The sequence below is a fragment of the Takifugu flavidus genome, chromosome 14 (assembly GCF_003711565.1).
Source record: "Takifugu flavidus isolate HTHZ2018 chromosome 14, ASM371156v2, whole genome shotgun sequence".
Classification (NCBI taxonomy): domain Eukaryota; kingdom Metazoa; phylum Chordata; class Actinopteri; order Tetraodontiformes; family Tetraodontidae; genus Takifugu; species Takifugu flavidus.
In genome coordinates this window covers 3792945-3819588 of record NC_079533.1, presented here as the reverse complement: position 1 = coordinate 3819588, position 26644 = coordinate 3792945, and the positions used below count along the sequence as shown (strand labels likewise).

At 42.8% G+C, this 26644-nt stretch overlaps 4 protein-coding genes and 1 long non-coding RNA gene across 9 annotated transcripts in view; 4 read left to right on the top strand and 1 right to left on the bottom strand.

Annotated features, from left to right (window-relative positions):
• The first annotated feature begins 733 nt into the window (after positions 1 to 733).
• On the top strand, positions 734 to 6206 carry si:ch211-283g2.1 (sodium- and chloride-dependent GABA transporter ine). Of its 2 annotated transcripts, none has more exons than XM_057054767.1 (13): positions 734 to 921; positions 1050 to 1184; positions 1266 to 1470; positions 3000 to 3132; positions 3201 to 3335; positions 3442 to 3545; positions 3651 to 3775; positions 4468 to 4580; positions 4664 to 4804; positions 4905 to 5004; positions 5235 to 5335; positions 5430 to 5597; positions 5691 to 6206. In XM_057054767.1, the coding sequence occupies exons 1-13, from the start codon at positions 795 to 797 to the stop codon at positions 5841 to 5843; spliced, it is 1740 nt and encodes a 579-aa protein (XP_056910747.1). In that variant the 5' UTR covers positions 734 to 794; the 3' UTR covers positions 5844 to 6206. The 2 variants fall into 2 exon arrangements, with proteins under 2 accessions (XP_056910747.1, XP_056910748.1); XM_057054768.1 differs by having other exon boundaries at positions 768 to 921; positions 1354 to 1470.
• Positions 6207 to 14758: 8552 nt separating this feature from the next.
• Positions 14759 to 15921, top strand: LOC130537765 (uncharacterized). The gene is made up of 3 exons (XR_008953686.1): positions 14759 to 14917; positions 15001 to 15625; positions 15808 to 15921. It is a non-coding gene; the product is annotated as an uncharacterized LOC130537765 (long non-coding RNA).
• A 116-nt stretch (positions 15922 to 16037) lies between these two features.
• LOC130537761 (sodium-dependent dopamine transporter-like) lies at positions 16038 to 18783 on the top strand. The gene is made up of 3 exons (XM_057054781.1): positions 16038 to 16682; positions 17183 to 17350; positions 17436 to 18783. Exons 1-3 carry the CDS (start codon positions 16557 to 16559, stop codon positions 17571 to 17573), a joined length of 432 nt encoding a protein of 143 aa, XP_056910761.1. The 5' UTR covers positions 16038 to 16556; the 3' UTR covers positions 17574 to 18783.
• A 1023-nt stretch (positions 18784 to 19806) lies between these two features.
• timm22 (translocase of inner mitochondrial membrane 22 homolog (yeast)) lies at positions 19807 to 22017 on the top strand. Of its 2 annotated transcripts, none has more exons than XM_057054780.1 (5): positions 19807 to 20052; positions 20299 to 20586; positions 20927 to 21123; positions 21740 to 21812; positions 21897 to 22017. In XM_057054780.1, the coding sequence occupies exons 2-5, from the start codon at positions 20325 to 20327 to the stop codon at positions 21971 to 21973; spliced, it is 609 nt and encodes a 202-aa protein (XP_056910760.1). In that variant the 5' UTR covers positions 19807 to 20052; positions 20299 to 20324; the 3' UTR covers positions 21974 to 22017. The 2 variants fall into 2 exon arrangements, with proteins under 2 accessions (XP_056910760.1, XP_056910759.1); XM_057054779.1 differs by having other exon boundaries at positions 19890 to 19938.
• Positions 22018 to 22623: 606 nt separating this feature from the next.
• The window catches only part of abr (ABR activator of RhoGEF and GTPase), a 77399-nt gene continuing 73378 nt past the window's right edge, over positions 22624 to 26644 (bottom strand). For all 3 annotated transcript variants that reach the window (XM_057054764.1, XM_057054765.1, XM_057054766.1), the window contains 7 exons: positions 26255 to 26314; positions 25870 to 25979; positions 25603 to 25742; positions 25186 to 25320; positions 24952 to 25057; positions 24711 to 24864; positions 22624 to 24039 (listed from right to left, as the gene is read on the bottom strand). In XM_057054764.1, coding sequence (XP_056910744.1) covers positions 23950 to 24039; positions 24711 to 24864; positions 24952 to 25057; positions 25186 to 25320; positions 25603 to 25742; positions 25870 to 25979; positions 26255 to 26314 — 795 coding nt within the window. In that variant the 3' untranslated portion in view covers positions 22624 to 23949. The remainder of the gene's footprint in view (positions 24040 to 24710; positions 24865 to 24951; positions 25058 to 25185; positions 25321 to 25602; positions 25743 to 25869; positions 25980 to 26254; positions 26315 to 26644) is intronic.

The following is a 26644-nucleotide window of genomic DNA, read 5'->3' as shown; positions in this document are numbered from 1 at the left end:
GCGGCGCTTTTTTCCCCACTTAAAGCACTAGTTAAAGCACATGTACATGTAATGCACACATCCTATATTTAACATATTTGCATTGTCTTTTTACATATGAACATGAAGTTAAACTTGAAATTGTATTTTAGCAATTTAATGAGCAGTTTCACTGAGAAAAAAATTAGTATGGACAATAAATCACCACATTTTCTCTATGGCCTTACAATAAGTTGCAATAAACTAAAATTATGATGTCAATAAAAGTCCACCAGAAGGTCAATATCCAGTGTTATAACAACACGGTCAATCTCTTATCTTTGAGTCTTTTTTGCTCTTGAGCAGCAGAATGAATCACAGGTGCAACTACAACAGTGTGAAATAGGCCAAATTAATTCAGTCGAAGCAAGTTACATGACATATCAGATGTTAAAGTGATGGAGAGGCCAGTATGCTATTTAATCAGTATGCCCTTCCTGCCTTTATACAGCTAGATGCTGCTGTCATAATGTTTGCTTTCTGAGAATGGTTAACCTCCAAGTAACAGAATAACACAAAAAACACATTCTGTGCTAGACATTTTAACTTCTAAAAAAGAAAAAAAAGCACCTAAATGACACGAATGGAATGCAGAACAGTAATCCACGTGCCATTGACATAAGATGAACTCCCCCATGTGAATAGAGGACTCACTCCAGGGATGATTTCCTTCAGCTAATCATTAAGGAAGATAAAAGCGTGTTTATGTCACCCAGCCTGCATGTTTTTTCAGAACACTCAATTGTGGACAAGCAGCAGTACCTAGATGAGCAGACATGGAGGAACAGCCCAACAGACCGACATGGAGCAAGCAGATAGAGTTCACCCTGGCCGGCATTGGTTGTGCTGTGGGTCTGGGAAACATTTGGAGGTTTCCTTATCTCTGCTACAGAAGTGGAGGAGGTGAGACACAACACTCATACTGTACTTCATCCATAGTGTTATAGAACCAAGCAGGATGGATTAAATGATGATACAGTGTCTTTTCAGTGCATGTGTTTAATTCATTGATCTTTATAAATTAATGCCAGGTGCCTTTCTGGTGCCATACCTCCTAATGCTCGTTGTGTTGGGGATCCCTCTGCTCCACATGGAACTGACTGTGGGTCAGTACACCAGGAGAGGACCTGTCCATGCCCTGGCTATCGTATGTCCACTGTTCAAGGGTATGCTAATCACTTGAGCTGTGCTTCATGAACAACGCAAACCTTAATTGACTTTCTCATATTTATCTTGTGTGGTGTCAGGAGTGGGCTTGGCATCGGTAGCTATCTCCTTCATTATGTGCACCTACTACAACCTCGTCATCACTTGGGCCCTCTATTACCTCTTCAGCTCCTTCCAGGCTCCATTACCCTGGCAGACCTGCAACAACACCTGGAATACCCCAAATTGCACTGATCATGCCACCAACAGCAGCTACTCCTCCACGGCCAGCCAGGAGTTCTTCAAGTGCGTTTACCCATGTGGGGAAACCAGAACAGGTTCTCAGTATCAGAAAAAAGAACATGGTTACAAACATGCTTTATACAGTGGTCTAAATTCTAATCTAATCTGAAATCTATTAAATCACATTGCTGCCTTTGTATGTCAAAGGAAAGACTGATCTCAGCAGGTAGCTATCAATAAGCATTCCAGCAATAAATACTTGGTGAAAGGTTAACCTGCAGCAATAACTGTAGTCAATGAGCTTTTATATCATGTTTAAGGTGACATGAGTTGTGTAAGTTGATATAGCAGCTTACGTGGATAACATAAACATTGAAGACTATGCTGGAAGTTCAGAATGTTGAATTGGTAAAATCACCTTCAGGCATGTAAGAAATAATTTTATGAACATGGTGTGAGCATGCTTTGATTGAAACCCAAAATAACAAATATAATCATGATCCTAGTTAGAATTATAATTGCTAAATGCCATTTTACACAGAGATGTATATATCTGAATGTTGTAAGCCCCTCTGCTTCTGAGGAAACAGAGAACAGTTTGGAAGCTTCCTAATGTTTTATTTTTGATTTCCCTTCCTGATCTCTCCAGCACTTTAGTAGTTTCCTGTTTAGCTTACTGAGATGTTAATTTTCCAGCGTGTAAGGAGGACATCATTTGTCACCCATTTGTCAAATATATTTTTTTAGTGGAAGGCTTTTTGGATTTGAGTATCGATTAATCCTGCTCTTTTTCCTCAATCTGATCTGTCACCTTTTCTTTTTTGGCTCATCTGCTGTGGTTCACATTGGGTGCCTATACCCCAAGTTACATCATCAGGTGTTAAAAAGTGTAGTCTGATTGTAAGCTAGGACTGAGACATTACAGCCCTTAGTTGTCAGATCATTTGGTTGTTCCATATGTATATCATTCTGCATATACAGAACACACATAATGGCTACAATCAGGACAGATTAGGACTATTGGACCTACTTTTCTTTATCAGCTCCAGAGCTGTTGTTACTGTAAGGCCATAAACATGTTGAGGAATTGCTATTTCAAATAACACTGAGGCCAGGTTAAGGTTTATCAGTTTACCCAGTTCTACCGAATCAGGAGGTTGGAGAAGGAATGGGCTCCTATGAACAAGAACTCTAAAGCAGATGCAGCTGAGCAACAACAGGGTGTTAAGATGTGCTGCAATCCTGCAGTGTCAACACTAAACACACTAAAAACACTTTCATCAATATTTGTTGGTTGTCTCATGATTCTAAGCAACAATCAAACAACTTTAATGAAAATTTAGTGCACATCAATCATATTTTTAAGGAGGCCATGTTTGCAACCATTGTGATAACCACCTAGACAAAAAGAAAAAGGCAAAACAGCAGTGTGAAAAGCAGCACACACATTCAAATGGAACTTACTGTGTACTTTACACATATTGAATGTAACCTCTTAAAAACACTTGTCAAGGTTTTTTAAATTGGAGTTGAAACTCAATCATCAGAATTACAACATTAGAGCATAAAAGTTTGTGTTTTCTTTGTCTTAGATACAGGATGTTGCAACAGACCAGTGGCGTAGATGAAATTGGAACCATCCGAATGGAACTTTGTCTCCTCCTTATTCTGGCTTGGATTCTCATTTACCTTTGCATCTTCAAGGGGGTGAAATCAACAGGAAAGGTACATGAAACAGAGATGGATGCCTGGAGAGACAGTGGAAGCTAACCAGTGCGTGTTTTTGTTTGCAGGTCGTATATTTCACAGCTCTGTTCCCATATGTAATCCTGATTGCCTTGTTAATAAATAACGCACAGCTTCCTGGAGCTTTAGAAGGAATAAAATTCTTCATTTTACCCAAATGGGAAATGTTGCTCTCGTTGGAGGTAAGAGGTGCAAAATGCTACTGTACTAATGACATTCACTGACGTTCACTGATCTTACTTGTTGATGTGGTTGATGACGGCTGACAAACATCAACATGTGCTGCAGGTGTGGGTCAATGCTGCAGCTCAGATCTTTAATTCTATCGGGATTGGGTTTGGCTCTTTAATGGCGATGTCCAGCTACAACTCCTTTCACAACAATGTTCTCAAGTAATAGCATGTTCTCAGTCAATTGTTCTTTCCTCATTCAAAACAGAATTTAATGCTCAATGCACACAAGTATACATGAATACAGAAACACACTTTATTGCACAGGGACACCCTGACCATATCCATCATCAACTCTTTGACCAGCATCCTGGCAGGTTTTGTGATCTTCTCTGCATTTGGCTACATGTCTTATCTGCAGGGCATTCCTGTCACTGATTTGGCTGTGGATGGTAAGAAAATGATTAACTAAATTCTAACTAAAACTTTCGGGTTTACTTACTGACTACATTTGAATTTCAACATTGTTCAGAGAGTGCAATGGTAAAATAAGACAGATGCCTACTGACAATAACCTTAGACAAGCTGAATTTTAGAGATGCAAAGCAACAAAGGAACAGCAATGGCAGTTAGACTCATACGTAAGAGGAGAATTGGGAATCACAAACAGGAATGAGTGACCTCTCACACTGCTTTATGACAACAAAATAAAGCAAAAGAGGAGTTACAGGGGGTCATGGATGATGGAGCTCCTCATGGACTGCTGCCAACTGGCAGCTTAGCCCATCTGACAGAATTAGCCTATGGAGGTGCACGCTAAATTTTCTAAAGAGGGAATGTCAACAAAGGAAGAGAAAAAAGAAGAGGTTGTGATTCTAACAAGGAATTGTTATAGACTTCTGAGCAGGATGGATGGATAGATGGATGGATGATGGATGCACAGATGGATGCACGGATGGATGGATGGATGGATGATGGATGGATGGATGGATGGATGGATGGATGGATGGATGGATGGATGGATGGATGGATGGTACTGTACAGTATGTTGTGATTTAACAATTGTCATACACTTGTGGTCAGCTAGCTGAGTAAATAACCTTTTTCCATATATGTCATAACTTATCTGTGCATGTTTATTTAGGTCCTGGACTAGTTTATGTTGTTTACCCACAAGCCTTTGCCAACATGCCAGTAGCTCAGCTTTGGGCTGTACTCTTCTTCCTAATGCTGCTCTGTCTAGGACTGGACAGCGAGGTAATTTGGATATAGATTAGAATTTAAGGCTGACACAAAAGTAGATGCATCTAATATACTTGGCTTTCTTTCTTCTGTTGTAGTTTGCGATGGTTGAAGTGCTGGTGACCAGCCTCCTGGATGAATTTAATCAAAAGCTGCTCCAGATTTTTAGGTGGAAGGAACTGTTAGTTCTTGCTGTGTGTGGTGCAGCCTTCATCATAGGAATTCCATGTGTCATGGAGGTACGGACTGGAGTTTATGTCAATGCATTGCCTGTGATTGTGCAATAGAGTGAAGATACTATTTTACAGCATACAGTCAGATAATACATCTCTCTTTTAGGGGGGAATATATGTTTTCCAGCTGATGGACCACTACACTGCTATAGTGTCCATCATGTTTCTGGCATTCTTTGAGGTGATAGCAATCTGCTGGATCTACGGTGAGATTTATATTTGATCAACTAACATTCCTGCCACATGAGGTCATTGTTGTGTAAAGATGTAACAGGTCAGACGTTTCATTCTAAAATTGCACTGTGTTCTGAGTGATATATGACAGAACAAATGTGATGATAAAGACATATTTATGTCCTATTGTCTGCAGGGAGAATGCTTTAACATTGAATAAATAAATCACCTGCCTGTTTTCTGAATAACCTTCAATGTTCAGGAGTGAAACAACTCTCCAGTAACCTGGAAGAGATGACGGGAAAAAGACCAAATGTCTTCTTCAGAGCATGTTGGTTAGTTATTGCTCCTCCGCTGATCACTGTGAGTTAACTCGGTGGTGGTTTTATCATCACTCAGCGTGAAGATGTTTCCAGAGTAAATTATGCATCTAAGATTCATTTTTCCCTCAATCCAGGTTATCCTGATTTTCTCCATCATCCAGTTCAAACCAGCTCGGTATGAGGATTATGTCTTTCCTCCCTGGGCTCAGGGAATAGGCTGGGTCATTGCCATGGCCTCCATCATCTGGATTCCTTTAGCTGCCTTTCACACACTGTGGCTTCTTCCTGGTTCATTCATGCAGGTGATATATTTATTATTTTGTTTTGCACTCTTGTGTATGTGTTTCTATGCTGTGTTATGATGTGTTATTATTGTTGCTACATCTCTCCTACAGAGGTTGAAGCTGTCTATCACACCATATGCATTGAGTAATATACCGAAAATGCCATATTATGAAAGAGGAGGAAATCACGGAGATCAAGACAAAAATGTCATCAGCCTCCACAACTATCTACCTGAAAAGCCTCCTGTTGAGGGAAAATTCTGATACCTTGTCACTTTGCAAGTGCTCATCAAGCCAGAGGGAAACACTATTCTGAAAGAAACAATCATTTAAATTAAAAGAATTCTTCAGAATATCTGCCATGCAGATTAACTACATTATTGAATGCAGTTGTTCTGTAAAAGTGGTCTCTGGACGAATCTGAGCTCTTTGCGTATTTAGTGTATCTTTTATTTGAGCTTTCAGATTTCCACTGTATGATGGTTTATATTACATATTGCTGGTTTGATTTAGAGTGAACAACAGTGTAACTTGTCATTGTTGCTGAATCATTTACCACCTGAAAGGTCACTGCTGATTAAAAAAAGACAGTGTAATAAAAGATGTCACAAAGTTCACAGTCACAAATTTTATTCTAAGCCTCAGTCTTTCCATGTATTATACGATTATAAAGAAAAGTTAACATTTTCAGTCTTCTATACACACGCACACGTGCACACACACACACACACACAGTCTCATCTCTGTCTAGTTTTACAGAGACGAACAGCTCTTCAAGTCCAGTTTCAAATTATCTGTTGGGCTGACCTTCGTCCCTTTTTATTGCTGTTTTAAAATGATGCTCAAAGTAGATTTACAGGTTCCGTGTTCTTTTTTCCTTGAGTGTTGCAGATTAAATCTCAGGCACTGTTTCATCATCTATAACTTGCACATTTGACTTTTTGCAGAGTTGCTCGCGATTGTTTACTCTTTGTGAATGTGAATACCGATAATCCAGCTATCATCAAGACGCACGTGCAGCCTTGTGGCACATGCACTCTGATGATCTCATTTGTGAGACTACTCAAGCAGGCTGACTTGAAATACAGCAATACTGAGCATGAAGGGTAGGTTGTTTCTCTGATGCAAACAAAATCAAATCAAATCAATCTTTATTTATATAGCATCTTATACATTTAAAATTGTTTCAAGGCGCTTTCCAGAATCCCAGGGCCTAACCCCAGACAAGCAACAGTGGCAAGGAAAAACTCCCCTTTAACAGGAAGAAACCTTGAGCAGGACCAGGCTCATGTAGGGGGACCCTCCTGCTGATGGCCGGCTGGGTAAAGAGAGAGGAGAGGAGAGGAGAGGAGAGGAGAGGAGAGGAGAGGAGAGGAGAGGAGAGGAGAGGAGAGGAGAGGAGAGGAGAGGAGAGGAGTCCGGCTAACATTCTGTCTTTATATTAAAAAAGTCTGAAAACCATGTAAGTCATAAAAGGATCAAATGCTATAACATACCACCAATTGAAAAAAAATGCACCGCATGTCCATGAAGGATCTTAACATGAAATTTGTGTCCAGTTTATCAGCTGGTCCACTAATGTATTGGAAGTAACTGCTAGGTAAATACACAGGACACTATCACATAGTCACATATCCAACATCTTTATGAATTAAATCCTCCAGTTAAAAATTATTATTGATTTCATAGTAAATAGATGGGAGCCTTAGAATGATGAGAGTTAGCAAAGGAAGTTTTACAGTCCAAGATGTGAAGAAGAATGGCACAGGTAGGATTCCAGGTCTGACAAAAAGTGAAGGATGAAAACCTGAAGAGAACAGGAGGCAGTGGCTGTGATTCTCTACTTCACAAAAAAATAGGTTTTACAGATATTTATGTGCACAAAATCAAAATGAGTTCAAAAAGGATGAATCCAGTGAGATTGTCTAAATTTATGAGCCAAAATATATTCATTGTTACAAATTTTAGAATAATTGCTTTTTTCTTTCATATCATCTGGCTCAGAATAACATTTCTGCCTATATATTAGGCTTTTGTTTTATTGGAGCTCAGAGCCTCGTATGCAATGTGGTGTGCATCCAAGCTAATCATTATGAACAATAAAACAAGTGTTTAGTGTCACCACCACCTCTACAAAGCCTCCTTAAGTCAGGTCAAATAAGCAACACTTGTACCAGGGAGCAGCCTTGATGGAACAGCCCAACAGACCAACATGGAGCAAGCAGATAGAATTCACCCTGGCCGGCATCGGTTGTGCTGTCAGTCTGGGAAACATTTGGAGGTTTCCTTATCTCTGCTACAGAAGTGGAGGAGGTGAGACACAATATTGATATTTCTCCTGAAAAAGTTTTTATCTTTGCACAAATAACTACATTTTATAAATCTCAGCCCAATATTGGTGAACTGTAATAAAGACAAGCACTTAAAGGATCGAGTTTTCCCTGTATGGAATGTGATTTTTCAGAAAAAAGGTGTCAAAATGTAAAAGTGTTTAAACAGTTACATTTCCACATATACAACTTATTTTATCATTACAACTTATACAGGACATAAAATGTGAGATAATCAAGTTAAAAATTAACAGACACATATGTGGTCATCCACCATGTTAATCAGGAAAACTAAGGTAAACTTGTATTGATATTACAGTGCCTTTTCAGTGCATGTGTTTAATTCATTGGTCTTTATAAATTAATGCCAGGTGCATTTCTGGTGCCATACCTACTGATGCTCTTTGTGTTGGGGATCCCTCTGCTCTACATGGAGCTGACTGTGGGTCAGTACACCAGGAGAGGACCACTCCATGCCTTTGGAATTATCTGCCCATTATTTAAAGGTAGCATCCTTTGTGGAGAAAATATAATGTTCCAGGGACTGAAATGTAAGAACTTAAACATAAAATTAACCTGAACAAAATTCAAGGTAGTTTTCTATGTCAACTGGACTGGGTTTCCTCTCTTGAAGACGTTTCGCCCTATATATTTCGGCTATATATTTTCAAGCTCTCTCCCCAGGGTTTTCAGAACTGAAGAAGCCTTCTGGATAGAAGGTGAAACGTCTTCAAGAGAAGAAACCCAGTCCAGTTGACATAGAAAACTACCTTGGATACAGTGACTTGGATGATTGAGAATCTACACAGACATCTGAACAAAATTGTTACTTATTGTTTGTCTTTAGGACTGGGCATTGCATCCACAGTCATCTGCTTCATTTTGTGCATCCCTTACAACCTTTTCAACACTTGGGCCCTCTATTACCTCTTCAGCTCCTTCCAGGCTCCATTACCCTGGCAAAACTGTAACAACACCTGGAATACCCCAAACTGTACCATGTTTGCCACCAACAGCAGCTACTCCTCCACAGCCAGCCAGGAGTTCTTCAAGTATGTTTCACTGTATGAGCTCTCAAAGTTGCAAATGAGACTCTTCTGTCCCCACCCCCTAGTCCGTGCATGGAAAAACATGCACATTTGTGAAGCCAGCAATACAGATGAAAATGATATTGGGTTATTTTTAATAGAGGGCTTTGCTTATTCTACCAAGAATACCAATCTACATTCTGCTACAAACCAGACGAGAACCCAAGAGCGACACCAGAGTTTGATTAAACACCGCTATATTGTCAGGGTTGTACAGGCAGGCAGAGCTGGACCCGCTGGGAAGCGGGGACCGGGCGAGTCCATCCACGGGCGATGTCAGGAACAGAAGGCAGTCAGGTTTACCGGAGAGCAGGCAGGGTAGGATCGTCTGGGACAGGCGTGGTCGGGGACAGGCAGGCAGATGACAGGATCTCCAAGACAAAGCACAGACAGGTTTACCGGGGAACAGAAGCAAACGGCAGGTCAGGGACAGGCAGGGTCGAAACCAGGCAGGCAGAGGAGGGGCCATCCTCAGGGGGGGGACGACTCGGAAGAATTTTCAAAAATGCCTCATATTTGGTCAGATAAGCACTAGTGGGATATCCATGTTCTCCCTCACAAACTAGATAGATCATGCATACTAACCACCTGGACTCCTGACAGACATTGTAAGACAGAACAGAAGGACAAAATTAGAGCTTACGTTGATAAATGTTGCAATGAAATATGTTGGGAAAGATAATTTCTACTCATATGTGAATCCCCTTGATCTCTTTTAAGATCCATGCTAGACACAATAGCAGTGGCGTGCAAAAGTAGGGCACTGTTGGTTAAAAGTTCCATTCGCTTTTCAACTTCAGATTTTCACAGATGGTGATACTTATGCACTGAAAATTTGTTGTAGTTTTGTTGAATCCTTTGTTAGCTGCAACAGCAAAATGTTCCTGACTCTATTAGCTGCAACACAACACCAATGCTTGATGGATCCACCCCCATGTTTCAAATCAAATCAAATTATCTTTTTTTATATAGCATCTGTTACATTCAAAATTGTCTCTAAGTGCTTTACAGAATCCCAGGGCCTGACCCCCAACAAGCAACAGTGGCAGGAAAAACTCCCCTTTAACAGGAAGAAACCTTGACCAGGCTCATTTAAGGGGGACCTTCCTGCTGATGGAGAAGACCGGGGTGGGGGGGACAGATAAAGACAGAATAAATATAAATTATGCAAATACATTAATTGCAATAAACTGTCAGTATAATAGCTGAGTGGGTCAATGGGGTCAGAGGTTGCAGGGTCATGCACAACTGAAGTTGGTGATACCTGTAGATGGACACAGAGAGCAGAGGAGAAGAGACGCCACCATGACCCAGTAAGGTGACAGGGGCTTGTCAGCTGATCATGTTTGGACCCCGGCAGCCTCGGCCTATAGCAGCATAACTACCGGTAATATGTTTACCTCGTAGTTAGATGACCCTCTAAATATGATAATATGATGGTAACTCTAATAATGACAATAACTACAGAATTACTGACTATCAGTTTGACTCCCACCACCCACTGGAACACAAGTTGGGAGTGATCCTCCAACACTGGGCCAAAGAAATACCCACCACATCCTAATGCAGAAAGAAGGAACAGGACCACATTAAGACAGCTCTCAAAACATGTGGTTACCCAGACTGGGCCTTCACCAAGACCTCAAAAAACAAAACCCCAACAAAGAAGAGGAGAGAAACACAGACCGCAGCATTTCGATCCCATATCTGTCCGGGGTCTCTGAGGAATTTAGGAGGATCCTCCAAAAATATGACATACCGGTGCAGTTTAAATCAAGCAACACTCTTGGACAGAATCTGGTACACCCAAAGGACAAGACACCAGGACATATACAATGTAATGTTGTTTATGCTGTACAGTGCCAGGAGGAATGCAAGGAACTGTACATTGGTGAAACCAAACAACCTCTCCACAGAAAAATGACACAACACAGATGTGCCACCTCTTCAGGTCAGGACTCAGCAGTCCACTTACACCTAAAGGAGAGTGGGCACTCCTTTGAGGACAACCAAGTACGGATACTGGCCAGAGAAGATCGCTGGTTTGAGAGGGGTGTCAAGGACGTCGTCCATGTCAAATTGGAAAAACCACCATTAAACAGAGATGGTGGGCTAAGGCACTTCCAATCACCCACATACAATGCAGTCCTCCACTCTTCCAAAAACAAACTAAATGTTCAAACCATTTCAGGAGACCTGGTGACTCACCACCATGTGAGCCAGCAGACAGAGCGGAGACACACCAACTGAAACTAGGTGAACCACCCTACCAACAACCCTTCCAACGACTCTCAGGTGACCACCCAGGTCATAAGCATGATAATGGTCCACAAGGTGAGGGATCAGACAAAACGTAGCCCAGGACCCCCAAATGACGAGTAACAATATTGGTTCCAAGTTTCCCTTGCCCGGGTGCGGGTCACCGGGGCCCCCTCCTGGAGCCAGGCCTGGGGGAGGGGCACGTTTGCGAGCGCCTGGTGGCAAGACATCTGCCCATGGAGTCTGGCCGGGCACAGACCGAAGAGGCAACATGGGACCCCCTTCCCGTGGGCTCACCACCTGCAGGAGGGGCCAAGGGGGTCTGGTGCATTTTGTGTTGGCGGCGGCCGAAGAGAGGGACCTTGGCAGTCTGATCCCCGGCTGCAGAAATTAGCTCAAGGGAAAGGGAAAGGAGCCTGAGCTGGTGCGCGAGGTTGAGAAGTTCCAACTAGATATAGTCGGCCTCACCTCGACGCATAGCAAGGGCTCTGGTACCAGTCTTCTTGAGAGGGGTTGGACTCTCTACTACTCTGGAATTGCCAATGGTGAGAGGCGACGGGCAGGGGTGGCATTTCTCGTTGCCCCCCAGCTCAGTGCCTATATATTGGAGTTTACCCTGGTGATTGAGAGGGTAGCCTCCCTTCGCCTTCGGGTGGGGGGACTGATCCTCCTTGTGCCTATTGCCCAAACAGCAGTTCAGTGTATCCACCCTTTTTGGAGTCCTTAGAGGGAGTGCTGGAGAGTGCTCCTTCTGGGGGCTCCCTCGTCCTCCTGGGTGACTTCAATACTCACATTGGCAGCGACAGTGTGACCTGGAGAGGTGTGATTGGGAAGAACGGCTTCCCTGATCTGAACCCGAGTGGTGTTTTGTTGTTGGACTTCTGTGCTGGTCTCAGATTGTCCCTAACAAACACCTTGTTCAGACATAAAGGCGTCCACATGTGCACTTGGCACCAGGACGCCTTAGGCCGCAGATCGATGATCGACTTTGTGGTTGTGTCATCGGATTTGCGGCCGCATGTTCTGGACACCCGGGTGAAGAGAGGGGCAGAGCTGTCAACTGATCACCACCTGGTGGTGAGTTGGCTCCGATGGTGAGGAAGAATGCCGGACAGACCCAGCAGACCCAAACGTATTGTGAGGGCCTGCTGGGAAGGCCTGGCAGAGTCTCTTGTCAGAAGGAGCTTCAACTCACACCTCCGGGAGAGCTTTGACCACGTCCCAGGAAGGCAGGGGACATTGAGTTCGAGTGGACCATGTTCCGTGCCTCCATTGTTGAGGCAGCTGATCGGTGCTGTGGCCGCAAGGTGGTTGGTGCCTGTCGTGGCGGCAATGCCCGAACCTGCGGGTGGATACCAGCGGTGAGGGATGCCATTAGGCTGAAGAAGGAGCCGTATCAGGCCATAGGGGCTTGTGGGACTCCTGAGGCAGCAGATAGGTACCCGCAGGCCAAGTGGAGTGCAGCTACGGCGGTTGCCGAGGCAAAGACCCGGGCATGGGAAGAGTTCGGTGAGGCCATGGAGAACGACTTCTAGGACGGCCTAGAAAAGGTTCTGGACCACCATCCAGCGTCTGAGGAAGGGGACGCAGTGCACTGTCAACACTGTGAATAATGGCGATGGTGTGCTGCTGACCTCAACTCGGGATGTTGTGGATCGGTGGAAGGAATACTTCGAGGACCTCCTTAATCCCACCAACGCGCCTTCCAATGAGGAAGCAGGGCCCGGGGACCTGGGGACAGGCTCTCGTATCTGGATGTTGTAGGGCTGTCGTGGTTGATTCGACTCTGCAACATCGCGTGGACATCAGGGGCGGTGCCGCTGGATTGGCAGACCGGGGTGGTAGTCCCTCTTTTTAAGAAGGGGGACCGGAGGGTGTGTTCCAACTATAGGGGGATCACACTCCTCAGCCTCCCTGGTAAGGTATGATAATCGGTGTCAGAATTTGGTCCACCTTGCTGGCAGTAAGTCGAACTCGTTTCTGGTGAGGATTGGTCTCCACCAGGGCTGCCCTTTGTCACCGATTCTGTTCGTGACTTTTATGGACAGAATTTCTAGGTGCAGTCACGGTGTTGAGAGGGTCCGGTTTGGTGACCTCAGGATCGGGTCTCTGCTCTTTGCAGATGATGTGGTCCAGTTGGCGTGACCTCCAACGATCACTGGATCGGTTCGCCGCCGCGTGTGAAGCGGCTGGGATGGAAATCAGCACCTCCAAATCCGAGGCCATGGTTCTCAACCGGAAAAAGGTAAAGTGCCTTCTCCGGGTCAAGGAGATCCTGCCCCAAGTGGAGGAGTTCAAGTACCTCGGGGTCTTGTTCACGAGTGAGGGAAGAATGGAGCAGGAGATCGACAGGCGGATTGGTGTGGTGTCGGCAGTAATGTGGACTCTGCACCGGTCTGTTGTGGTGAAGAGAGAGCTGAGCCAAAAGGCGAAGCTCTCGATTTACTGGTCGATCTTTGTTCCTACCCTCACCTATGGTCATGAGCTTTGGGTAATGACCGAAAGAACAAGATCACGGGTACAAGTGGCCGAAATGAGCTTTCTCCGTAGGGTGGCTGGGCTCTCCCTTAGAGATAGGGTGAGAAGCTCTGCCATCCAGGAGGAGTTCGGAGTAGAGTCGCTGCTCCTCTGCGTTGAGAGAAGCCAGATGAGGTGGCTTGAGCATCTAGTTAGTATGCCCCCTGGACACCTCCCTGGTGAGGTGTTCAGGGCATGTCCCTCCGGTAGGAGGCCCCTGGGAAGACCCAGGACACGTTGGAGAGACTATGTTTCTTGACTGGTCTGGGAACGCCTGGGGATCCCCCTGGACAAGCTGGAAGAAGTAGCTGAGGAGAGGGGTTTGGTTTCCTGTCACATCTTTCTCAGAGTCAGGGCCTCTTTGCTTAGGCTGTTGCTCCTGCGACCCGACTCCGGATAAGCGGTAGAGGATGGTCCACAAGGGCTGTATTTTCAAGCTCTATCTCCAGCGAGTTCAGAACTGAAGAAGCCTTCTGGATAGGGGGCGAAACGACTTCAGAAGAGAAGAAAAACAGTCCAGTTGACATAGAAAACTACCTTGTATATACTGACTATCAGCTTTCTCAAAGAGGAAGGTTTTAAATTTAATCTTAATAGCAGAGATGGAGCCAGCCTCCCATACCTAGACAGGGAGCTGGTTCCACAACAGGGGATCCTGGTAGCTAGATGCTCGGCCCCCCGTTCTACCCCTAGAGACTCTGGGGTCCACAAGTAAACCAGCATTCTGAGAATGGAGCGGTCTATTGGGATTATAAGGTGTCATTAGCTCCTCCAGGTAGGATGTAATTTAAGAACTATTCTAGATTTAATTGGCAGCCAATGAAGAGGACAGTTTAACATTTCTACAGATGCACTTTTCACCAAATTCTGAGCCCATTTTTTTAACCTCATCGCTCCATAGGACTCGTTCCTTTAATTCATCCAATTCTTCCAGAAGTTCTTTTTAATTATTATTAAGTATTACATAATAAGAAACTGTGTGGTTTTCATATTTTCATCATATCTGTTCAGATACAGGATGTTGCAGCAGACTAGCGGCCTGGAGGAAATGGGAACAGTCCAGTGGGAGCTATGTCTTTGTCTTCTCTTGGCTTGGACCCTTGTCTATCTTTGTATCTTTAAAGGAGTTAAATCAACTGGAAAGGTGCATTAAAGGATGACAGCAATAAGAAGGAATATGTGAGATTGAGGTACAGCATGACAACCAGAGTGTGCTTCTGTTTGCAGGTGGTGTATTTCACTGTTACCTTCCCGTATATTATTCTAAGTGCCCTGCTGATCCATTACGCACAGCTTCCTGGAGCTTTAGAAGGAATCAAGTTTTTTTATTTTACCCCAATGGGAAAAGTTGCGCTTGGTGGAGGTACGACAAGATTAAATATGATATGACGTTACAGCCTAGGTCTGAAGCTATTTGAATCTATGCTGGATTTTGTTTTTATGTGGATGTAGATGTGTAATGTTAATGGCTACTGAGAGAGGTTGATGAAGGCAAACAAATATTGTCTTGTGCTTCAGGTGTGGGTGAATGCAGCAGCTCAGATCTTTAATTCCATTGGGCTTAGTTATGGCTCCCTCTTGGCGATGTCCAGCTACAACTCCTTTAACAATAATGTTCTCAAGTGACAAATCAGATAATTCTAACATTCCTTTTTAATCTTCAGTACTTAGACAGCTTATAAAAGACAAAAAAAACAACAACCCCAAAAACCCTCTTTTACACACAGGGACACCCTGACCATATCCATTGTCAACTCTTTGACCAGCATTCTGGCAGGTTTTGTCATCTTCTCTGCCTTCGGCTACATGTGTTATCTGCAGGGCATTCCTGTCACTGATCTGGCTGTGGATGGTGAGACTTGAAGTGATTAAAATTTATTGCGACTTATATTCCATAAATATGTTATGCAAATCTTTAGCTCCTTTAGAAACAAAATATTTCCATTAAAGCTCTTCTAAAATTTTGTCTCCAGATGAGTCATGCTTTTTTAAAGTTTTTTGTGGCACCACTAATTTTTTTTATCTCAATTGTAGGTCCAGGACTAGTTTTCATTGTTTACCCACAAGCCCTTGCCAACATGCCAGTGGCTCAGCTCTGGTCTGTACTCTTCTTCCTGATGCTACTTTGCCTCGGACTGGACAGTGAAGTACCTAACTTTATGTAAAGCAGACACATCCAAACCCAGTCCACGAGGGCCACAATCTAGCTGGGATTTCTATCCCACTGAATGCATTTTCAACCTTTTAGGAAACTCTGGCTGGATTGTGTCCCTTGAAGGTTGGGTTTGGAGATGCCTGATGTACACTATATTAGCCATACAGAGTTAAAGTGTGACCTTATTGTTTTTTTTCCCTCAGTTTGCAGGTGTTGAAGTGATAGTTACCAGTCTACTGGATGGATTCCATTACGATTTAATTCGTTTTTTAAGGCGGAAAGAAGTATTTGTGCTTGTTGTTTGCGGAGCCCAGTTTCTCCTTGGAATTCCCTGTGTTTTGCAGGTGCAGTGTGGAGTTTAATAGAAAAAGTTAACTTAAATCCTGTTGTAAATGGTGTGTCTCTGTTTAGGGGGGAATCTATATTTTCCAGCTCTTGGACTATTACACAGCTATTGTGTCCCTCCTGTTTGTTTCATTCTTTGAGGTTATAGCAGTCTGTTCGATTTATGGTAAGTTAAACCATTTACATCCCTAGTTCCAGAATTCTATGTTCAGGGACTTCAAAAGTAAAATAATCTCTTTTCGTTTGTCTTATAGTTCAACCTGTCAGTACTGTATGATTAAAGATGCATGATTGTTTCTCTGCTGCAGGAGTGTCTCGACTTTCAAACATTCTGGAAGAGATGACAGGAAAAAGACCAAACATCTTCTTCAGGACGTGTTGGTTGGTCATTGCTCCAGTGCTGATCACTGTACGTTGGGGTGGGGGTGAAGATACTTTCTAATCCGGTCTGTGTGAATAGTTGTAATGCAAATGTCCAGGTTTATACTAGAATCCATCTGACCTGTTTCGTTCTCATTAGTAGGGTAGCAGGGACAGTCCTGTGCCCAACTTCCTCCTCCAGCTTCTCTGGAAGTACGCCCAGGCCCTCTGTAGCTAGGTTAGAGATTGAGTATCCTGGGTCTGCCTTGGTGTGATGTTTGATCTCCTAACCCCATCTCCACTGATAAGCGATAGACCTCATACTCCTGTACTAAGAGAACCAGGGCCTAAAATGTGCTTATGCAAAGGTGCCTCCAGCACCATTGAGAGGGTACAGAGCTGGTCCACTGTTTCACATCTGGGATGAGACCACTATTGTTTATTGGGTTCAATTGACAGATGAAGCCTTCTTTCCAGCACCCAGAATTGTTGAACACCATTAAGTCCCATACTAATTGAAAAACCTAATTAGATTTCTTTTTTACATAGGTTATCCTGATTTTCTCCATCATCCAGTTCAAACCAGCTCGCTATGAGGATTATGTCTTCCCTCCCTGGGCTCAGGGGATAGGCTGGGTCATTACCATGGCCTCCATCTTTTGGATTCCTGTAGCTGCCTTTCACACACTGTGGATTCTTCCTGGTTCATTCATGCAGGTGATATATTTATTGTTTGCTATAAATTATACAATAGCATATGTTTCCATTACATTTTAATAATACTGCTAGGTTTTTACTGCAGAGGTTGAAGCTGTCTATCATCCCAAATGCGCTGAATGGAATGTCAAAAATGCCATATGAAGAGAAAGGAGAAAGTCATGGAGAACCTGTCATAAATGCCATCAGCTCCAACATCCACCTCGGGCATGTGATGTCATGATTTGATGATATGCACCTGATAAATCTGCATATCAAACACAAATGTTATAATCAACCATGACAATGCATAAAATCAGCCATTTTTCTGCCTCTGCTTATTTAGTTTAAAAAGATATATAAATTGCTTGGTGCCTGTTGTATTAAAATGTTAAATTATCAGAACTTTGTTTTTTCTCAGATCTTCTTCAATCTCAAATCAAATCAATCTTTTTTTATATAGCATCTTTTACAATCAAAATTGTTTCAAGGCGCTTTCCAGAATCCCAGGGCCTAACCCCAGACAAGCAACAGTGGCAAGGAAAAACTCCCCTTTAACAGGAAGAAACCTTGAGCAGGACCAGGCTCATGTAGGGGGACCCTCCTGCTGATGGTCGGCTGGGTAGAGAGAGAGGAGAGGGGGGAGAGAAACATGATCACCTGACAGGCCTCTGTCACCCCAGTGGGTCATGGTTTCTTCTCCTCTGCTCTCCTCTCCTCTCCTCTCTGAGTAGATCATAGCCGATGCTGTTTCTTGTGTAGTTTCTCCCCCTCCCCCCTCTCTCTGTATCCATCAACAGGTCTAGCCGCCTTTATAGCTGTATGCTGGCCTGACGACCTCCGACCCTGCTGACCCACTCTACTATTATACCAGCAGCTTGTACTATTAATGTATCTCTATGATCTCTGCCCATTCTTTCTTCTACCTGCCCTCCCCTTCTCCTCTCTCTCTACCCAACCAGCCATCAGCAGGAGGGTCCCCCAACATGAGCCTAGACCTGCTCAAGGTTTCTTCCTGTTAAAGGGGAGTTTTTCCTTGCCACTGTTGCTTGTTGAGGGTCAGGCCCTGGGATTCTGTAAAGTGCCTAAAAACAATTTTGATTGTAACAGACGCTATATAAATAAAGAATGATTTGATTTGATTTGATTTTGTTTGCATCAGACAAGCAACCTACCCTTCATGCTCAGTCCTGCTAACAGTGCTGCAATTTTCCCTCTATAAAATAACAACTTATAATCAATCCCCTTTTCCTAATCTATTTTACTTCAACACGCATGCACGCACACACACAATCAAATAACAAGGCTAATAGCTCAAAATCCTTACAGGCTGTATTCAGTGGTCTGTCTTGTGACTCAGTTCAGGTATAAATGTGTGTTTAGTTTGTGATAAACAAAGTAAAGAAAACACTTGTGTGTCTTTATTTTGTTGAATAAAGCTGTTTTTCTCTTCAGTGCAGCTTATAAGTTCTATTTGTTGCATCAAAATTAAAACTCAATCTATGCCATAATTTCAAGTTATATTTAAAATTTTAAAAATATTTTAAATCAGGCTTTGCAATGAACTGAAGACCTTGCAATGAACTGAAGATGATTAGATGAAAATGTAAGAAAAACATTAATTACAACAAAAGAAGGCAAATTCCATATTAATTTGTTCTCTTGTTTAAGAATGCAGAAGGATAATGAGAATATTGGCTAGCTAGACCATAAATATACTTGCACCACTAGCTTGAAAATATGAGCTTTGATCCATATAATAGGACTATAAATATATATGTAAGTCTGGAAAGCGCTTGAATTTTGATCAAATGTGATCAAAATTTGTACAAAATCAACATATCTATAACCAGAAGTTGAATGTAGATTTACTTTTTTATGGCAAACATTTAATTTCTTCTCAGGTCTTACACTTTATGTTATGTTCACATATTTCACTTAATTATAAAAAATGTAAGTATGATCATGATGCTTTGGAAAAGTCATCCGTTTTTATTGATTATCAAAGGCATTTATCCTATCTTCTCGAGAAAGATTGTGGTATTAATAACTAGTTTATTTAAAGCCAGGTCATTACCCAATACACTTAAAGACTCAATTTCTGGGCTTTGAGAAGGGCATCGTTGCCAGATCCCACGTTCTATCATCTACTTGTTCTTGCAGGGAGAGACACTGAACTATATCCTTGTACTTATTAATTACTTTAGTTAACGGTGCACCAATGCAATAAAAACTAGGAATTTTATTAGAAACAGATTCTCAAACAAATCAAATGCCTTATAAAAATGTAAAAACAAAACAAATTGGTTAATTGAAATAAATTATTGTAATAATAATTAATCTCTTTAAAATCGTGTCGCAAAAAATTGGAAGAAGGAGCGACCACGTGAGTAACCAGCATTTCGCACATGTGCAGTACAAATCGCGTGTCCCGAGCGGATATAGATTGTGATGCTGCACATGCGCACTAGAGAGCGTGTGTTCAGAGCGGATGTAGACGCGCTTTGCATATATGCGGGATATCGTGTTTCAAGTAGTGACAAAGTTTTCACATTTGTTTATTTTTTCTACTGACATGACATTCCGCAGATGTATCAATAGTCCCGTTTGTCTGTAATTTCTATCTTTACATCCACCTATTTTCTTCTTTTTGTTATTGCTCCCTGTGTCCTGTGACAGGCATAAAAATACGTTAAATTTTTTGTTGCTGCATAAACCAGGAGGTATTTCATAATCTTAAGATATTTTATATCTTGGGGTAACTGCGTTAGCAATCTGTGTCGAATATGCGGCTATTTAAATGTATGATCCAGAATACGTTTAAAAGTATGGTTTCGATTTTAATGTTATGTTTCTACTCGTTGACCCAAATCTCGGTCTTATTTTCCTAATTACAGATACTGTCTCATTTTATTTTTTGTCATACATCAATAACACGAATGTGTCGAATCTCTTGACTCTGATCATAGACATCATCTACCTAAAAGCTCTGTCAATGACAAACATGGCGGCCTCCACGGATACGGGGAATCCTGCTCCCTCCGACTCACACGTTTCGACTGATCCAGCCACTGGCTGCTCAACGCTTCAGTACAGTATGATTTTAGACCATCTTATCGGGGATAGGAGACCCGTTAAGGACCTGAACCCCGCTGTCATGGGGGGACTGCCGATGCCTTCCAAAAGTGACGAGCAGAAGATGATCGAGAGGGGCATGGAGAGCTGCGCCTTTAAGTCTGTGCTGGCCTGCGTCGGGGGTGAGTGTCTGTCAAGGTTCTGGTTCCAGTGAAAAGTAACTGCAATCAATGCAGAAAAGTCTGTTGTCAGGATCACCGGTGCTTTGCGAAGACGTGTATTAGCATAGCATTACTCGGTAGTCTAGTGATTAATGAGTGGCATAAAACCCCTAAACAATTTCATAGTTTATCCGGATAAAGCGGAAGAAGATGAGACTATAGCAATAATAATATTTGCATTAAATTGTTCTTTATGTTTAGAAGTGAATAATATTAGAATCAGTTGCTTCAGACTTAATCCATTCAAGTATATGTGTTGTGTTACATTTTGCAGATATATTTGACTTTTTCCTCTCCCTAGGGTTTGTCCTTGGAGGAGCCTTTGGTATTTTCACAGCTGGCATCGATACTAATGTGGGCCTTGACCCCAAAGACCCCCTAAGGACACCAACAGCAAGGGAAGTCCTCAAAGACATGGGCCAGAGGGGGATGTCTTACGCTAAAAACTTTGCTATTGTCGGCGCTATGTTCTCCTGCACAGAGTGTATTATAGAATCAGTAGGTGACATATTCTCTTCTATACACAAGGGAGTGTGCTTGATGAATTAACATGACTTGTTAAATGTGGTTAGCAATAGTTCATTTCTCAACCAGGTACCGAACCCCCAAATGCTCACGTAGGGCCCTGCAGTGAGCTGGCGGCTCATTCAGGGCTGGACCCTGTCCATGCCACATTTATCTGGGACAGGCTCCAGCATCTTGAGCCTAAAAGGGATATCGCAATCAAGAAAAGAAACTTTCTCAACAGTCTGCTAAATAATCCCACATCTGTGTGTGTGAAGATGCTGCTGCACATCAGCTGTAGCCACAGAGTTGCACGATAGAGGATGCAGTGTTGCCAAACAATGTAAATAATGCTGATGCTGATGCTCATGGGTTTTATACTCCGAGCAAATCTTATCAGTGTTATGTGATCCCATTCAAATGGCAATTGTTCAAACTTTACTTTTAGCACAGTATTTTTTTCTCAGACTTATTTCTCAGACTCAGACACCAAATCATTTTATTAGCATTCATCATGTTACAATCACTTTCACAATCACTCTATTGGCCAAATGTCTATTCCTTTTCCACACGTTTGCTAGTGTTCAATGTAGATCTTTTTATTTTGCAGCACAGAGGAAAATCTGACTGGAAGAATGCTGTGTACAGTGGTTGTGTAACTGGTGGAGCCATTGGGTTTCGTGGTATGCAACAACTATATTTTAATGTTTTAATTCAAAGATACAGAGTTAGAAATATCTGTCTTATTATAAATATTTGTCTTCCAGCTGGTCTGAAGGCTGGAGTACTGGGATGTGGAGGCTTTGCTGCATTCTCTGCTGCCATTGAATATTATTTACGGTGAACAAGAACACAGAATATTCATCGAAGGACTTACCGTAAACTCATTCCTACAATTTGACAATACCTCAGTGTCATATATGTAAAGATGAAATTAAAGAAAACAGAGGCTGACAAACACAATGAAATCAGTTTCAAGCAGCCGCATCTGCATTCTGAGAACCATTTCCATACATAGAATCACTTGAATTACGATTTATATTAACATGACAGGTTTGTTTGTAGAAGCTTCCTAATTGATCTGTTGCATCACTTCCAATGTTTTATTGTGATGGCTGAGGCCTCCTCAGGGGTCACCAGCCGAGATGGCGGAGCCTGACGCGCCCGTGTCAACCGTCCATCTATCAGGTTTTTCCATAAACTTGCAAAGATTACAGCTGTGGACTACTGTCTATAGGACACGTTTTTGTTGTAAACTAAAGATTTATCAAAATAAAAATCCATCTCGTCTATAAACCTGAAAGCGACTGCAATGCGCATGTCTGACCGCCAGGGAGAGCGATCCCAGACTTAAAACGGTAAATGCAAATTATGACGTGCAGAAAGAAGCGTTTGGCTTGTTTGTTTTTTAATCTCATGTCTGAAGCACACTTATTTGGATACGAATGAATTTAATCACCGAATCCAATAATAACACACAAAACAACATCAAAGTGAGTGTTTTTGATAACTTTAATTTTACTTAAAAAAAAAAGAAAAAGTTCACATTAACAATTAGCCTCAATATTACAGTATACTGAAATTCTCAAACATTTTTTATTTTTAATCTTATATTAAAAATATCAAATAGTACTCATCTAGCAGTGCTGACAGGGTTTAAAGATATGTCTCAGGCTGGATAACAGAAAGGTTGGCTTCATTTAAAGCAGAGATGACATCTGGTCGTAGCAAGGGTCTCACAGAGACAACCTTAAACTTTAACCTTTGTGTTACCGGCCTGCTTTGATTGACAAGCTGAACATGCAATGAGGGCAACTACACAAATCATCCTATAGTTATACAGGTGCAGTAAGACACTTGGAACAGGCTGAAACTAGAAAACGAAATGCTAAAAGTTCCTTTCATTGCGTGTGATTTTTTTTCTTCCAGACAAGCCTCATATCTCAGAGTGGCCCTTCTTTTCTACAAAGTGAGAAATAACTGGCAGACTTTCTTTTTAGTACAGCTTTCCAACCACGGACATTGGTAACTAACTCAAAATAACATCACAACCTGAAGAAATTTCAAAATAAGAGTGTTGCACAGAACTGTAGAGGCACGAATATTGTATATATATATTTAAAATAAATAGGGCTAATGGGGCCTGGACTCCCTGAGGAGGGCAGTTCTCTGCATTCTGTCAGTACAGACACAAAAACAACCACCAGCCATTATTATAACAGCTTCCCAGCCACTTCTAAACCTCACAAGTTCTCATAGTCCCTTTAACACACACGCGCGCACGCAAGCACTCACACACACTTCTACAGCCAAGACTGAAAAAAGGAAACATAACAGAATTATTAAACATATAAATGCCATTTCTGGAATGCCTCCTGTGAAGAAAAAAGCTGGAGGACTACAGGAGATGATCACACCACTGTCTGGAGGACTCGCTGGGTGATCCCACACCACTGCAACCAGGCGGTGGTCGCCAGGCCCTAACTAGCCATGGCCCCAGAATGCCTTGTGGACTTGTTGGTGGCAGACAGACGGGAGTCGTCTCTTCTATCCTCAAGCTGAATATGACGTGACTACCACAAACCCCGTCAAGGTCCTGCACCACCTACCCGCATACTCACATCTTCTTCTTATGGGCCTAAATGGGTGACTAATCTGAAGGACAGTTGTTGGGTGAGTGGGGGCTGTACAGGTGAGATGAGCCATTTGCTGGAAGGAGAGGTGAGGCAGTGGGACAGAGCGGCGGGGGGACCCCAAATCTTGTTAGAAGTCGCTCACATTCTCCCCTCCAAATGGCATTCAGGGGGGAGTGGGCGGGGCTTAAACATCAGTGGAAAAGTAGAGCGTGTTCCGCTTCAGTTCGGCAAAGGAGATGGGAGAATGCTGCAGGTAATAGAGCAGCACCTGGACCTGAGGTGAGACACAACAAGGAACTCTGGTCATTTCCTCTTGTGACTTTGTTGTTGTCTTTTTACATGTTTGTTTTATTTATAAAATGATCCAGTTTCCTGTCTGACTGGGAGGTTTTGGCAGCAAATAAACGGAATACTGTCTGGAAAATCTGCTTTATTAAAACAGATGAGTCAGCCTCTTCTCTGCACACAATTACCTTAATCTGTACTTAAATCACCTTCAGCAGATCAACATGTGTCCGTGGAAAATGTAATTGAATTGGCTCCTGTGGTGGAGCCACTGGCAGCTCACCACATTAAAGCAGTTTTCTGATTGTTAATTTGAATTTGCTTCATTACTCAGAGAAACTACATACAAGTCTGATCATTCTTCAAAACCTTTCCATTATTTCAATGAGAAATCTTCTCAGTCATATCTCCATATGACTTTTACACACATATAGAAGTATCCATTTTGGTGTCTCTGTATGTATCGACTCATAATCATTCACTCTGTTGTTTACCTCCCTATAAAAAGACATCCACATGTTGGAAAATTTTCTCGCAGTGGACTGCAGTGATGCGGGACACTTGTGTGGATGGGAATATGTCTAGAAATGCTCTTCAAATGTCTGTCCTGCACATATGAAGCGATCAGGTCAAGGATAAACGCGTTGTGAGTGTGTGTACCTGTGCCATGACATCATGAGACCAGATGTCAGACGCAGAGGTAATGTGCTGTCCCTTGGTGCTCTCTGACTCAGAAGGTCTGAGGAGAGTGGGGCCAAACACAGTGCCCAGGTTATGGAGGGACATCTTGTTGATGGGCTCCTTCTCAGCCACTCTGCAGGAGAATATACGCATAAATAATATCCAGGTCAACTAATACAAAAAAACAATGCAAGACCTTATTATAAAGCATATAAGGTACCGTTTAAGGTGCTCCAGCAGAGTGAGGAAGGTCATGAGGTTGGGTTCTGGCAGTGAACGCAGGAGGTGCATCATGCAGTTCTCCTTAGCAGCTGGGTCTGACAGTGCTGCGAGCAACACCCGGAACATGTTTATTGTATTTACACTTAGCCCACACACACATTTTACAGTTTAGGCCTCATATCCACCAGGTAAAATGAAGCTGATGTTGAGTTATTAAAGCAATGATACAGACCTATGCCCTCCATGAAGGCGGGGTACAGCCGGTCAGTCAGCAGAGGCTCTGGCAGCTCCCTGAAGTACAACTTCAACGTCCCTGCGATGGCGTTGATGTCCATGTCGCTCAGCATCACCAGGATGTCTTTGGTATCTGCAGGCCAGACGGACACACTGGGAGTGAACACACTCCAGTTTTAAAAAGGTGAACAACAGTGCAGCTGCTCTCTGGGACTCCAGCAATGAGGTAATCTCTGGCAGTCAGAGTGGACGGAGAAAATTTGGACCTTCTTTAGAGGTAGACTGGAAATAGAAGCCTTCTGAGTGATTCACAGTAACACCTCTGCATCAGAAATATCATCTCCTAGCAGCGTGTTGACCTAAAGGCAATATGAAGGGCATGTCAGGCAGAGAGTGGGACAAACTAAAGCCTTACTCGTGTCAAATGCAGTTTTGAGGGCCTGGATGTCAGTGGCCACCCCTGAGATCCTGTAGATTCCCACTTCGTCAATTCCCCTCTTCTCCACTTCCTCAATGCACTGGCGGACAATGTAAGGCACCTTGGAGCGCTCACGCCTGTCAGCGACACAGCAGATGCAAATCTGTTCATTTTCAGACTAGTAATGACGGACTCTTCCTCTATTTTTGGCCAATATAAACTTATATGACCTTGTCAGAAGGCAGTTTACAGAAACACACGTACTTTGTCACCACGTTGATTTTGACGCCAAACACTCCACTTTGTTTCTTAGACGGCGTTCTCTTCAAGCTGAGGTCTCGACTCGTGAACTTCATAGAGAACTCCACTTTGATCTGATGACAAACACCACAGCTGAGTTAAACTCAACTCCTCTAATGAGCCATAATTCAACTCTTTTTTTTAATCCCAAGTGCAGATGAAAATGAAATCACCTTCCTTTCTGGTTGTAAATACAGTTAAACATGTCAGCATGCAGAGTGTGGTTTGACAAAAACAGTTTAAAAATAATTAAAATCTGGTACAGATCAGATATTCTATTGAGACATCGAAATGGTTTCTGTTTATTCTGAGTAACTGGTAAATAAAGTGCTTTTGAGGACGATCTTACCCCATTCATCTCGATGATGTCCATGTGCCAGTTCTTGGACTGAACCGTCTGTGGATCCAACTGAAAGACAGAGAACAAACTGTTAATTAATTAATGTCCCACATATCATGTGTGCACACTTCAATCAGTCACTGTAAGTAGCTGCTTATAAAAGCATTGTACATTGCTGTCCCTGCTCAGTTGTGAACTGAGGGTGCGTCACATGCGAGCGGAGCGTGACGGCCGCTACACCACAGGCACTAACAAGCACTGGCCCAAAGTTAAACTGAACTGGTGCCACAGAACATTCTGTCACTCTTTACTGGGAAAGGAGCCATCTGAGAGATGCAGCTGGGTCCAGGCTGAAACTGCAGGGGTGGTCAATAAACAAAGACAAAATAGGCCTGCGTG